General features: G+C 36.1%; 1 protein-coding gene across 1 annotated transcript in view; it reads right to left on the bottom strand.

Moving 5' to 3' along the window:
• wdr18 (WD repeat domain 18) overlaps window positions 1-15487 on the bottom strand; it is a 94489-nt gene that overhangs the window by 27112 nt on the left and 51890 nt on the right. Inside the window, exons 6-7 of the mRNA XM_067387390.1 lie at window positions 10956-11020; window positions 9718-9842 (exon numbers count right to left, since the gene is read on the bottom strand). Of these exons, the coding sequence (XP_067243491.1) occupies window positions 9718-9842; window positions 10956-11020 (190 nt within the window). The remainder of the gene's footprint in view (window positions 1-9717; window positions 9843-10955; window positions 11021-15487) is intronic.

Raw genomic sequence — 15487 nt, 5'->3', positions numbered from 1 at the left:
TAAATCCTATGTGCCGGCTTCCCGGGTCACATAACACGGCGGTTGGGAGTGACAGGGAGAAGCGCAAGGAGGTGGGTAACATGCACGCTCTGCCAGCTCACTGCAGAGTCTCCTGGCACGATAACACCCCAGAGGGACTGAAGGGGAATGGATGTAAAATTTGTGGCCGTAATTCTGCCAAATGTCCAAAAGGTCTTCCTTCCAAAGGCTTTGAGCTTTTTCTTTACTCTTACTTTGGACCCAACCTGATTTAATTGGTACTTTTCAAACTGCATTACTATAGTAGCCCTTTCACGCGACTTCTGTTCAAACTTTTCCAATGGAAAATCTATGTAAAAAATTTCATAAATTGTCAGATGTTCATGTTAGATGTAGGCAAATAGAACCAAAGAAATAGCAAAAAGCCTAGTGATGAACCGTATGAATTTTTACAAAAATATACTGCAGGGCTCGACAATAAGGACTGCCTGATGGTCCGGGGTCAGTGTGAATAACGCTTGCGACAGTTTACGGAATTGTCACAGTTTTTGCATGTGTTTTAAGATTAAGCCTTGCCAATTTAAATATTCAAGCGCAAAAATATGCAAGAGAACTCAATTTGGAGAGAACTCAATTGAGTTCTCTTTCACGTTGTCTTGCGCTTGAACGGACAGATTCACACAATGACTGGTGAGTATCCTAGTAAACATAGTCGATTATCAAGTAATTTTTTTTTCGTCATGACGCATCACCCAGCTAGAGGTCTTCACGGGTCCAAAAATTCATACCCGAACCCGAAGAGACCCATAAATGTGCTACACGGAACCGACCCGGCCTGACTATTATTTTGAAAGTTGGACCCGAACCCGTGCAGAACCGAGAAATGCCATAAATGTACTACCCGGACCCGTCTAAGCTGGACCGAACCCGACCGGACCCGTCTGGACCCGATCGGCACATAGGTCTATTCCACAGCAAATTGCTATTAATAAGTCAATAAACAAGTGCCGAAAATAAAACGTGTTGTCTTACCTAATATTAGTAGGCTATAGCTTTCTCCCTTGTACCTGACTGTGATGCACTTGCCAAGAAAGTTCATCCGTTATTCCTCTCTTGCCAGTTGAAATGCTTAATCCACTCATTATTCCAGCTTTAAAAGTTCACTTGCTGTCACGATGACAAATGCAGATGACAATTGCATTATTTCGTTGTATCTAGAGACTCGAGTCAACTCACATAATAAAATAACTTTGACTGTTTGCCCTTTTGAACTATAATAACGATTGCTTGTTCAGTGACATGGCCGATGACGTTAGCATTACTTATTTGCAGTCATTTCTGTGCTTTCTGAGCCGAGTCTGACCAAAACTTTAGATATAACAAGACGACATAATTTTATTATAAAAACGGGAGAAAGAAAGTGCGCTCGCATGAGACATGCGTGTTAGCTGGAGCAACCTGAAACATAGCTTTGAGCGTCACAGATTCGACATTCGTGTGATAGTTCATATTTTGTTAATGATTTGAAACAGGCTATGTTATTTAAATGCGAATGTGCAAGGCTACAAGCAGTTCTTGAGATTTGAAGTTTGTTTGCATTACTGTTGCACACGATAGGAATAGTAAAACTTGATCACCGTTCGCTTGCATTAACTCCGCCCGGGAACCGAAGTAATAGATTAGGACCCGACCCGGACCCGGCTGACCATTTAAAATATAGTCCCGAACCTGTACGGGTCCCGGGTCGGGTCCCGGGTCCTCGGGTCTTCTTTGTAGACCTCTACACCCAGCATACCCGGTTAACAAAGTCACCACTAGCCACTGATACTTATACATGTCAGGAAACATGAACACAATTTGAGACCATGTCTAATAAAATCTGAAAAGTACATCCCATCTGATAATCTAGTGCCAGTCGGCCAAAGAACAGGAGAAGGGATGGGAATGGAGCTGTTCTGACATCTCCAGTTGGTTTTTAGCTGTCTGAGTGTTCTCTAAACCGTCTTTTCTTTTGGAGTGCTCTTGTCTTTTGGGTCAGATGGGATTAAGAGATTAGATGAGTAGTAGTTAATTGCCAGTGCTGTGTAATTAACACAGGGTCAAAAAACCTGACCTCTTCTGCATGACACGACGACTTTTGAACTAATCAATCGATGCCTGGGAAATAACTCACTAAAACTTAGATTTCGTGTGACATTTCATGTAGACGAAACACTAAATTCACATGGTTTTTAAATTCACATGGTGTTTGTATGTAACTTTCCAGCTTTACAGTTGAGCAAACTAATCAAATGCATTCTCCAAAACTGTCCTCTCTCTCAGAAGACTGCAGTGATTCATAGCATTTTAATCCAGTTTAAACCTACTGTTTTCTTGTCATTTTATTATAGTAAAACTAATTACTTGGACTACTGTTTAAAAATTTGGGGTTGAAGATTTATGTTTTTGAAAGAAGTCTCTTATGTTCACCAAGGAGGCATTTATTTGATCAGAACAGAAATATTGTGGAAATATTACTGCAATTTAAAATAACTGTTTTCTATTTTAATTTATTGTAAATTTATACTGCCAACCTAAATTTGCCATCAGCAGCCATTAGTCCAATCTTCAATCACATGATACTTCAGAAATCATTCTAATATGCTGATTTGCTGCTCAAGTAACATTTCTCCTTAATATTTTTGTGAAAACCATACATTTTTTTCCCCAGGATTCTTTAAGAAATAAAAAGCAGCATTTTTTTTAACAGCAGATAGTGAGTACCCAAGTTGTTCAATGCATAAGAGCACTAAATACTTCAAATTAAGTAATAAGCAAATAGTTTCATGGTTTATACGATTGCCATGTCAAGTTGTTTGACAGATTGCTAGTGCTCTTTAATGAGGTTGAGAGCAATTTATCAGCAAGACACTACATTTTGCTGTAATATTCTCATCTGTAAGTGATAGAAAATCAAAGTAATGTGAGTGTTTCCATAATGCAAAACAGCACAACTTCTTGAAGCCTTCAAATACTTCAAGAAATCAAAACTCCTTGAAGCCAGTAACCTGACAAAAGCTTGGCAAATACAGTAATCATTTGACTTGACATGGTAGCTTGTAAACACAACATTGTTTCATGGAAGACTGAAAAAAACCCTGTGCACTCTTACTCCCAGGAATTACATAAAATCAGCCAATCATGGTCTAGCCAGAGTGTATTCAGCAATCTTTATCAGACAGTCAGTTAATAGACTTTGGGTGCCAAACCAAAACTACCTGTCTCACAATCTAACAACCAGGGCCAATTGAATCTGATGAAGCAATTTTCACAATAGAACGTTCCCCATAACTTATTACAGGGAAAAGCCCCATGGAGCAACCTGAGATAAGTGCCATGCTCAAGAGCACAACAGTGAGCCTCCTTGCAGGTATCGAACCAGCAGCTTTCAATTACCTCCTGCACCTTAACCACTACAACACCCGCCATTCACAAAAGTAAGGTTAAGAATAAAGTCTAAATAAAAAATAAAACATTCCTGCATGTTACAAACTGTATCTTGTCCATTTTGCTCTGGAAAGGATAAAGGATAAAGGAAACTGAACAACTATGCCCTTTAGCCCTATGAACATGAAATGTCTGTAAATGACACTTCAGTTCTAGCAGTTTTGGCTAAGGCGTTTGTTTGGGTCGCTCTCTTTTCATTCTGTTATTTGACAGGCCGCCTGCTGGCTTTAATGAAGACAGATAAAAGGAGGAGTGGGGTATCAGCTGCGTCTGGGGATGAGGCGTGAAACTGGGTTTAATTGCCTCCATGATCAAGAGCCTTGAGGAGAGATTCGTTGCCCCTCGTCCAGCTACTGCGAGTACACAGCACCCACTTTGAGACACATCTCCTTGCGACATGCTTGCACCCTGTCTTGGACGCTAACAGACCCAGGAGATTGGATTTCTGTCACAAACTCAAATAAAGAGTCATTAAATGTAAGACTAAAATACATTAAATTTATGGTCAAAAGCAACAGAATCAGTGTTTCAAATTCCTATGAATTACTAGAAATAAACCAATAAATGGTCTGACCTACATTTTTTACTGATATTAACACGTCTCATTTTTTACTCTGTACTTATTCACTGAATTGTGGCATCTTTTAAATCTATAATACAACTATTTCTTGTAATTGATAACGGTTCTTAAATGTTAAGTTTGCCTATTAATCATGCCATCTAATAGTATGTATTAAATTTGTACACAGTAGAGGCAGACGATACTCGGTTTGTCGAATATTTGTTACTTATATTAACATTTTTCAGCACAATCTGTTATCAGTATTTACACTTACATTTTAGGTTGGTTCTTAAATATTAGGTTACCAATAAATTGTACTAAAACAGGTGGGTCAAAAGTAACAACAATACAAGCTGGATTTTTTGTGTTACTCTTTATTAAATATCCTGTACTATGACCTTGTTATTATGTAATTGGAAATATATTTTGTCCTTCATCTGTGCAAAAAATGTACATTTTTATTATGTATGTCATAATAACAGCTGCGATTTATACACAACGCGTCCACGACCGTTAATGTCCGCTTCGCGACATAACTGATTTGAACCGATTAATTTTAATGAATCATGAAAACAACTGATCTGTGCAACACTGAACCCACGAGACTAGACGTCACTGTCTGAATCGGTGTACAAGTATAACAAATCATTTACTCAGAACAACTCTGAAATGAGAACGGAACGTAAGTGTGCTTACCCCAAGAGTGGTTAGTAAGATTTAGCCTTAATTATCCACAGTATTTTCAGGTTATTTCTATGACAATGGCCCAGTTTCACAGACAGGGCTTAGACCAAGCCAGGATTAGGCCTTAGTTCAATTAAGATATTTAAGTAGCTTTTATAAATGTACACTAGAGAGAAAAAAAAAAAAAACATTACTGGTGTTCATATTGAGACAAAACAATGGCACTGGCATATTTTAAGATATGTTAGTGCAAGTTGTTTTCAGTTAAAACAGCTCAAACATGCATTTTAGTCTAGGACTAGCTTAAGCCTTGTCTGTGAAACCAGGGGAATGTGTAGTAAATTAGGCCTACCTATAAAATAGGTTAGTTTAGACTGGAGTGAGGTGAGGTGAAACCAGAACAAAGCTAGGTGCATTCAATTGTATATGGTAGAATATAAGATTATTAGTTAAGTTAACTTTTTAATGCAACTTTTTAATACTGATTAATACTTATTAGAATTATATATAGCAAAATAATTTTCAGGTCTAACAAAGAAGCATCTTTGGTAGACCATTTTCTCTTACAAAGCTATGAAATCATATTTTTTTCTTACTGACTTTATTGTCAGTATTGGGCTCGCAGATCATGTGGGTAGGGTACTTTTTACTGTTCGTGTGGATGACCATGTCTGACACCCACCAGCGAAGACCATTTTTGACCCAGGAAAAACCCTGATTTTATATATATATATTAGGGGTGTAACGGTACACAAAACTCACTGTTCGGTACGTACCTCGGTTTTGAAGTCACGGTTCGGTACAGTTTTCGGTACAGCAGGTGGAAAGAAAACTAAACATAAAATTGCTTTTTATTATTATTAAACAGAGATTTACTGAACAAATTGTGTTTTTGTCTATATTAAATATAATATATTAAATTAAATTAAAACTAAATGTTTCTTAAGGATAAAAAAAAGGATCTCTGCTAATGCTATAAACTATGTAGGGAGCCCTAACTTGAAAGAAGCCCAAACTATTAGCCTAAATTCAATTGCTTTTTATTTTTAGATAAAATAATCAACACTCAAATAACAAATTGTATGCAAACCTGTAAGCTGCACCTTAGGCAGTTTTTGCATTAACTTCTAAATGTTTTTACTCCAATTCGTTGTTGAAATAATCATTTCTACACAGTGGCTGTTATTTTAACATCAGATTTATTTAAACATACATTAAATAGCCTAATCAGGATATCACTAAAAGATTAAGTAAAATAATGAATATATTGGCTAATACAGTGCATATATTAAGCGAAAGAGTTCATTTCTCTAGTGAACTAACAAGCTGTGAACACTGAATGGCTTTTCTGAGGTAAATGCATCATGACATATTGTTGAATACGGAAGCTTTCATTGATGTCTTTCCACCGTTGAAACACTGAATGAGCGATTACATGTGATATGACCGTTTCAGTAAGTTGTACTGAATCTTGAAACATACCTTCAGATGTTCTTTCATGTTTATTCTGTAACTAGTATTAAGGAGGAAGAGATGAACACATTCACTTGCGCTCCGCGCTCGCGCTGCCGGTTGAACTGAGGCGCCTGTACAGTGATCTGTCACCCCACATCAAAGCACGTCAAAATGGCATTTTCTGTTTAAACTTCATGATTTCGTGGACAGAATTTGAAGGATGACACTTTGTTTCTTATCGAAAGTAACAAAACGCAGAGCTTATTGCGGTTATTGGTGGTGAATATTGGTTGCAATGTAATGCTTCGGTACACAAGTGCACCGTACCGAAAGCCCTGTAACGAAACGGTTCGGTACAAATACGTGTACCGTTACACCCCTAATATATATATATATATATATATATATATATAAATAACGTTCTTAATCTGGTTTAACAGTTCACTTTATCCCAGCGGGACATGCTAGACTGGATTACTACTAGATTGGACAACTACTCAATTAACAGGCCATCATGGCCCAAGGATTTGGGTAGATTTATAACAAAATGTACAAAACCCTTGAACCACCATGAGGTCGTCCATTTCTCAGAAAAAGCATTTTTAACAACACAGAATTCTCAGAATTGGAGAGTCAGTCTGACACATAGAGCATTGGTTATTAGCTAAAACCTTTAAACCTCTCAGAGCTGTTTAATTACAGCAGGTATTTGATCAAAGGCCCTCAAAGTCAACGGGGTAATTTAGCCTGCATCAATCTGAGAATATATGAACAAAATCTGCTGCAACCCCACAGCCTCACTCACTCACTCTCTATTTTTCTCTGAGTTGAGAATACAGATAATGAACTAGAGGCTAAAGGTTATCACAATAATTTGGTGTTAATTTGTTCAATTCAAGAGAACTCAATGGCCTTTAAAATGCTCTAGCTTGCTCAAAGGGATCTGACATATGTGGTCTTTTAGCCCTCATTGAACACCAGGGCCACAATGGCTAGAATGAAAACTAATTCATCAGCTTGATTTTTCTCATTGCAATAACGCTTGTCCTTCGCCACTACATTTGACAAATTACCTTAGAGTTTTCCAGTAGTATCAAGGGAAGAAAATCATAGAGCATGAAGCAATTGTGTCCAAAAACAGCTCAATAACAAAAGTGGAAATTAGAGATGCATTGCTCGACTGGCCATAAATTGGAACCAATTTTTTAGTTTTTTTGGGGAAATCTTTTTCTGGGTCTGCACACAAACTGCAACATGTCATTTGTGTTGAAATATTACAAAGTCTGTAAACAGGTGCTAGCACAGGCCAGAGATGGGACACAGTGAAGACGGATGCAAAGAAGAGAACACAGATGCCAACGGAGCAAATACTGCGCCAGCAAGCTAAATTTTTGCGATACTCAAAATATAGGAAGAATAGTGTAAATATTAAATTGGGGGTTATAAATGCATCTCTGAAGGAAACTGACTGTCTTCAGAAAAGTTTTGATGGCATTTTCTTTTCATCTTAGCTCTGTATAAAGTAGTGTTTATAAGCACAGCGCTGCTTTGTGTACAGCGGTATCCAAAGAAACCGCTGGTGCTCTATGAGCACCACCTACTGTCAGAGAGTGAATTTGCATTTTCATTCAGTCCGTCTGCTGTTTGTTTTGTGCAGGTGTCTTATATAAAATAATTTTATAAATTTAAAGTCAGACCATTCTTTTTTTATTTTAAATCTTAAAATTATACTATCTAATTCAAGTCAAAAATAACTACTACATGCTACATGTGTGTAGCATCTTTGTTGGCTCCTGATTCAAATGTAGTGGTTGCCTCTAATGTCAAATGGCAACAGATATTTTTTGTTTAAGGCCAGTTTGCCTGTTGTAGAGCAAATAAACAACAAATACATTTGTTTAAACAAAAAAAAAAAAAAAAAAAAACTGTTATCAGAATCGGGGGATTTGCTTGTAAAAACAAATGGAATTGGAATCAGCCATAAAAAATCATGACAGGTGCATCACTACTGGAAATAACACAACGTGTTGAGGACTGGTGGACATGCAAAGCAATCTGGCAATGTAAGTTTCTCGGGAGTCAGCCCGAATGAAATTAATGGAAAAATTCTTTCATCCTCCTGCCCGTAACCCAGGACGACCAAAGCTCATCTGTATGTTGAAAGAGTGAAGCAAGCTAATTAGTGATTTCACCTCACGGGAGAAAAATGAGAGAGAATTCAGTAGTCCATCAGAACTGCCAAGGTCTTCACACTGACTCATTCAAAGGCTGAAGGATATTTGGAGTACTGAAGGGTTGTTATTGATACAGTACCAGGAATACAGATTCACACATTTATTCAATTATTAAAGTAAAAAGTAATAAAACAACTGTACTTTTTTTAGCATGTACATTAAATTATAGCATCTGTTTAGCCAGTGCCCAAGTTATGGGGTCTTAAAATATTGAATATAACATGAGCGTGAACAAGTGAAATTATGCAATTATTTGTCCATATTTGTTAATTTATACAAAAATATATTAATAAGGCAATTCACACATACAATGAATACATCTGTTCTATGATGAATATATTGTCATAAATTATGTTTTGGAGGCATAAAGTCAAAATTCAAAAAATCATTGTGTCATGGTGTCTAACTGTCCAGATATCAATGAAAAAAAAAAAAAAAACTTCACAGTAAGACCAGGAATATGCCTTAAAAATTTTTTTAAAGGGATAGTTCACCCGAAAATTCTTTCATTATTTACTCACCCTAAAATTGTTCCAAATCTGTATGAGTTTCTTTCTTCTGCTGAACACAAAAGAATGTTGGTAACCAAACAGTTGATGGGCCCCATTGATTTCCATAGTATGGGGGGAAAAAATACTCAATGGGGCCCATCGACTGTTTTGTTACCCACATTCTTCAAAATATCTTCTTTTGTGTTCAGCAGAAGAAATAAATTAATACAGGTTTGTAACAACTTGAGGATGAGTAAATGATTACAAAATTGTAATTATTGGGTGAACTATCCCTGCAACAGACTCAAATTGAAAAATCATGTTGAATTTAAAATTGCCTAAATGTCCTGCAATTCTTCCATTTTTGTTTCCATAATTGACAGAAAGAAGAGAGAGAAAAATCTAACCCAGGGAACCCAAACAGGAAAATGAGGTTATTTTATGTTCCGTGCAGGGTGAACTACTGTCAAACCAGAGCGGAGCTGACAGAACGTATTCACGGATCAGAACCACAACAGAGCACGCTGTGTCACTATCACTGCAGAATCTCATCATTCCTGCGCTACTGCCAGCCAGTCACGGCCAAAGCACGAGAGATCAGACACCTAAACTGAAGAAGATGCAGGTGTCTAATGGCACGTCAGCTTGGAGTGAGCTAGAAGCAGACTGGTCAAGCTGCCAGGGAGAACGGAAGAGTCAGCAAGCCTGGCTGAACACTGAAGGATGCTGGGATGGTTGAAGGGTGATTGTACATAGCAGCAGATATTACCTGTAGACAAGGAAATCAAGCTGAGAGAAAGAGAGAGAAAGAGAGCTTGTTGCTTACCCTTGTGGTTGATGGACCATATGCACTGCTTGCTCTGAACGTCCCACATCCTGACAGTCTCGTCATTGGAGCCAGACACGAGGAGTGTGCCATCCATGGACACAGACAGACATGTCACCAGATTTCTATCCAGGAGGAAAAAGACTGTTATAGTGAAGACTAGGTGCAGATTCATACAGGTTTTATGTGCTCTACAAATCTGCCTAGAAGCAGGTTCCAATCCAACACAGGCATACACACACAAAATGTACATATAAAACCATTCAATCAAAAGTTTAGTGTCCGTAAGATTTTTTTGAACAGAGACCCTTATGTTCACCGAGGCTGCATTTATTTGATCAAAAACAGATTAAAAACTGTAATATTGTAAAATACTTAAACAGCTTATTCCTCCGGTTTTCAGTGTCACATGATCCTTCAGAAATCATTTTAATATGCTGATTTGGTACTCAATTGTCATCAATTAATATTGGTACTCAACTATTAATAATGGTTATTATTATCAATGTTGAAAACTGAAACTGTTAAAATCTCTGTGGAAACGGTGACATTTTTTTTTTTTTTCAGGAAACTTCAGCAAGTTCAAACAAACAGCATTTATTTGAAATAGAAAACATTATAAATGTCTTTACTGTCACTTTCGATCAATTTAATGCATCCTTGCTGACTAAAAGTATTAATTACTGTTTTTAAACCCCCCCCGCCCCCCCCAAAAATGGTTTTCAACATTGCTAATAAAAAGAAATGTTTCTTGAGCACCAAATTAACATATTAGAATGATTTCTTTAGGATCATGTGATAATTATACAAAACTTATGAACAGTAGTCTATATATCTTCTTATTAAAAAATAAATAAACCCACAAAATATAAATATATAAAAAATAAATTAACATGTGTTTGTTAAAGATACAAAGTACAATGCCAAATGACACCCTTTCTGCCACCAGCAGCTGCCAATTCTGCAATTCTTGCTGTGCGTAACCTGAAAACCGCACAGCAAATGGAGGCTGTGATTATACCTCCTGCCTGCACCATCTTACAGGCAGAGCTTCACACAAAGGACAGAAAGAAGGAATTTAATCCAAAATGAGACGGCTCCAGAGTAGAAGCCAGAAACTTTCACCTTTCTTCCTTTCACTGACTGAACTTTGTGCTACAGCACAAAAAAACAAGACTTTTCCTGAAATAATGACTGAGGACAGACACATGGGCACACCAAAGGACAGAAAACCTCACCCGTGTCCTTTGAACACCTGATTGCCGTCACTGTCCGACTGGAAGGTTTTATCCCGGCTTAAACTCTGCCAAGCAGGACAGAAAGAGAGAAAAAGAGGGGAAGAAATAACATTAATGTTCAATGTGGAGAAAACAATCCATGTGCTAACATGGGTCAATAATAACGACAGCCTGCTGGCTTGGGGTCAGTGATAGAGTTACAGGTCTCGCTTCATTTTAAACTCGTTGATCATGTACATGTTTTCATGCCAACTGGGGTAGCTGAATAGAAAAAAACCTTAATGTTGAGCACTTGCTAAGAATTTATTCCACCAGAGTCAATTAGCTTACATTTCTGGTACATACACAATCACGCTCCATCCTGCAGCCTCCATTAGATAACAGCCCCGACTGTCTCCTGAATGATCTGATCGATTAACTTAATGGCATTAATTAAGGAAGAGGCTGTAGGAGAAGTATGGTGGCCTGGACTAGACCATTGCTGACTCAAATCATTACATCACCTCTTTAAAGACTGGCAATAAGGAGCATCAATAATACATGACAGGAAGAGTTAAAGCCAAGAGGAGATCTCTGGCCGTTCTAGAAGGAAACGCATGTCTTTCATATTCAGTTTTGCACATTAATACAGACAGACATCGCACTGGAACAGAAATAAAATCCATGTGATTAGGAGGAGGAAATAGTTTTGAGAGACTTTGTTATAATTCAAATAATAGAGCTGTTCAATTTGTAGTTCTGAAACCCAGAAGAGAATTGGCAATTTCAAGCCATGAATTCCCTCTGGAATATCTAATGGGTTTTTAGAATAGCAGTTTTTGATTTATGATTAAAAGGAGGTCTGTGGTTAAAATTACTTGAAGAGACTTACACAATGTGTTCAACAAAGTCAATTAAAAAAACACTATACCTTAAACGTTGTACTAAAATATATTTGAGACCACTGTATGCAATGAAACATAAAAAATTAAAAAAAAAAACTACAATGGGGTTAGGGTTTAGGGTTATTTGTTATCAGGAGAATAATATAATGCTTGGTATTTTAATGTGTCATGGTACAACAAGAATATCTATGACAAGAGCTCTTTTCAGTCACTGCATTTTTTCCTCCTGACTATTTTTTTCCCCCCCTTTGTATTCTGCAATAACAGTATTAAAAAAAGACAACATATACTGCACATTTGTGTTCTGCACTCCTGATTTAATTTACGATACATCCCATGAATAAATCACTGGAATGCACAAAGAATCTCTCGTTTTTCTCCCCAAATCCTCACGTCTCTTTCCAGGTTGTGTTTACTGGAATGTTTCTAAAGCAGGTAAATAAAATATTTATTGGCTGTCAAAATGACGGAAATCACTTTGAAATACTCAGTGGACTCAGTGTTCCAGTTGATGAACATTTTTGATTAAGGCAACTTATGTTACATAATACAGACATATCTTACTACAGTGATGTTTAATACATCTGTTAACTTGCTGCATAAAGAATAAAGCTTTTGGTGTTATTCATGGTCTGTTGTAGTAATTTGTTAATGCTTTTGCACGTTTAAATTTCCTTTTAAAAGTAAAAATGTCTTTGTTTAAGGGCGAGTAAAATAATGTCACCTCATTGTACCCAGTTTTTTAAAATGCTTATTATTGCATTCATAAAGCAAAGCATTCGCTGATTGTTCACAGTTTAAAAGAAGTTATTCCCATAATTTGTTTAAAGCGTCACTGGCTATAGGAAAAAAGTTGTTAATTAGTAGGTGAATAATTATTATTATTGACTATATGTAATGTGTAACAACAAAATAAAGTGTTATATGTACGGAAAAAAATAATATAGCTATAATGGACATGAAATAATAAAATGTTCCCATGCCTAATTAATTCATAGTTTTAGTTCAATCGTAGCCATGTTATACTGATTAACTACATTTATGATTTAACTAAAACATAATATCCAGTTCCTTTTATATACACTGCTCGGGCAAAAAAAAGTCACTGTTAGGCAAATACTTAAGAGTCTATGGATGGATCATTATTAGTGATTATTATTTTTCTAGTATGTCATATGTTAGGCAACGGTTCATTTAACCCTAAAAGATGGAGTGTGTAGCTTTTCATTTCTTAAACATGTATTGTAAATTGCAAGAATTGTTGGGAGGGAGCATGAAGAATCATTTTCACACATGAATTGGCACTGACCTTAACCTCAGTGTAAGTTTTTAGGATGTGCTGGAGGAGACTTTACAGAGTGCTCAAGCTCAAGATCTTGACCAAAAAATTATGCACCTCTTGATGGAAATAAATGTTGTGATGTTATTTCCATCAAGAGGTGCATCAATTTTTGCTCAAGATCTTGTATTGACAATGCAAGAGGTGAGCAATCTGTAAAGTCTACACCAGCACATCCCAAAAACCTTCAATGAAATTAAAGTGTGGACACAGAAGTGCCAGTTTCATGTGTGAAAATTCTTCATGCTCTCTTCTTTCACAATTTTAACCCTGGTGAATCTTAACATTGTCATCCTGGAATATGGCCATGATGTGTCTTCATATATGTTTTTAAAAAAAAAAAAAAATGAAAAGCTACACACACCATCTTTAAGGATTATAAGAACCGTTGCCAAACATATAACATGCTAGAAACATAATAATCACTGTAATAATGATCCATTCATATATATATATATATTATATATATTATATATTATATATATATATATATTATATATATTATATATTATATATATATATTTTATTTATTTATTTATTTTGGCCGGGCAGTGTATATGACACTTCTGCTTCAAATTAATTTTATTCAAATTTTTTAATTTGGTGTTCCACAAAAGAAAGAAAGCCATTTGAGTTTGCAACAACATAGGGGTGAGTAAATGATGATAGGATTTTCATTTTGAAATGTTCCTTTAATCTAACGTTGAAGTGGAAAATACATTCTAAAAGCAAGTATAGCCACTACAATCAAGCGTTTTTATACAGCAGGGCTGTTCAGAGCATGAGTTTAAGTTAAACAGATGTTTTTCTGATGCAGCAAGCCTTGACAGGATTAGATTTTAAAAACCTTGAGCAGTAACACTTTCTCTCTCTTTATTTTTCTCTTCGCATCTCTTTATTTTCCCTCTGTGTCTTTCGTCTTCAAGCAGGTAGGGAATTCTACGCTTTCTTGTCAGAAAGCCTTTTTCCATCTAAATATGACAAATTCAAATCTTGTTCAACACTAAAAGACAATCTGAGGAACAAGGGGAAAGAAAACTGAGCTGAGTAAGCACTTTTAACCCTTATAGTGGGGTGAAGAGGTCAATAAAACTGCTGGACTGAGAAGAGAAGGTTAACAGAACTGTATAAGGTCACAACTGCATAATAAATAATCATTTTTGACATGAAATCTAATACACCATAAAACCATAAGGCACATCTTCTAGCACTTTTTGTTTTCCACAAATTTTACTTTGTTAAAGGAAACCATCTAACCCAATCAGAACGAGAAGATTGAGGCTGGTATTTTGGAATGAAGTCAGACTTCCAAGACTCCTAAAACTTTTTATATCCCACCAATTAATCGCACTGTGAAATCAACTTTAAGACAGTAGACCAAAATTATTAAGAATGTAAAAACCAGCGTTAGAAGTCAAAGAGATGAGTCTATCAATAAATAGCCTTTGAAAATCTTGAAAGGTTTTAGAGACATGAAAAAATAAATAAATCAGGAAACCCTGTAGACTTCTAAGGCTGGCTGGGACTCCAGATGCGAGGAACAAAATGAAAAACCGAGAGGCTGAAAAAGCATGTCATTACCAGCTCATTAATGTCTTGATTAAAGTTAAAGAATGATGACGAATGTATCAGATTGGGAATGAATCGCACACAGATTCACCTCAGTTTAAAGATGTTTAGAAACACATGCAGAAACGCATGCTTTCTTTCACACATACATTGGCTTAAGACATGCATATAGAGCAAAAAAAAAAAAACTTAAATACTGCCTCAAGAAGAAACATGTTTATTCATAAACATTCTGCTTCAAGCATTTCCTTTTAGATTTGTGGCTTTTCAATCTGAGCTCAGGAATACTTTATCATATGGCGAGTGCTATAAAATAAATCTTTTCATTAGAGCTGACTAGGAAAGGATGGGATCACATTGCCAAGTGTTGGTTCCTCCAAATGTTTTTTTTCTTCCTTCTACTCTTATCATCTAAGAGAGTTTTTCAACTATTGATTTTCACAAGGTAAAAATCAAAGGATGAACAAAATATTATATTGGTACCATACTGGTTCTTGGCTAGTATTATTTATTTATTTATTTTTATTTGTCAGTATCGGCCAATATGGGATATTAATTGTGCATGCTCATTTCTGTTAAATGTAGTTTACAGCATTCTAAAAAAAATATAAATTTCTCATTTAGTACATTATACTGTTGTGATACCTAAATTCATCATTTAATGAGCATTTAATTCAGCATTTAATTAAATTTTTTTCAAATTTTTCATTTTTTTAGACAAAATAATAGGGCTGCAACGA

The sequence above is a fragment of the Chanodichthys erythropterus genome, chromosome 6 (genome assembly GCF_024489055.1).
Source record: "Chanodichthys erythropterus isolate Z2021 chromosome 6, ASM2448905v1, whole genome shotgun sequence".
NCBI lineage: Eukaryota > Metazoa > Chordata > Actinopteri > Cypriniformes > Xenocyprididae > Chanodichthys > Chanodichthys erythropterus.
Note: the sequence above shows the minus strand (reverse complement) of the source record. Positions and strands in the feature narration are given on the sequence as shown.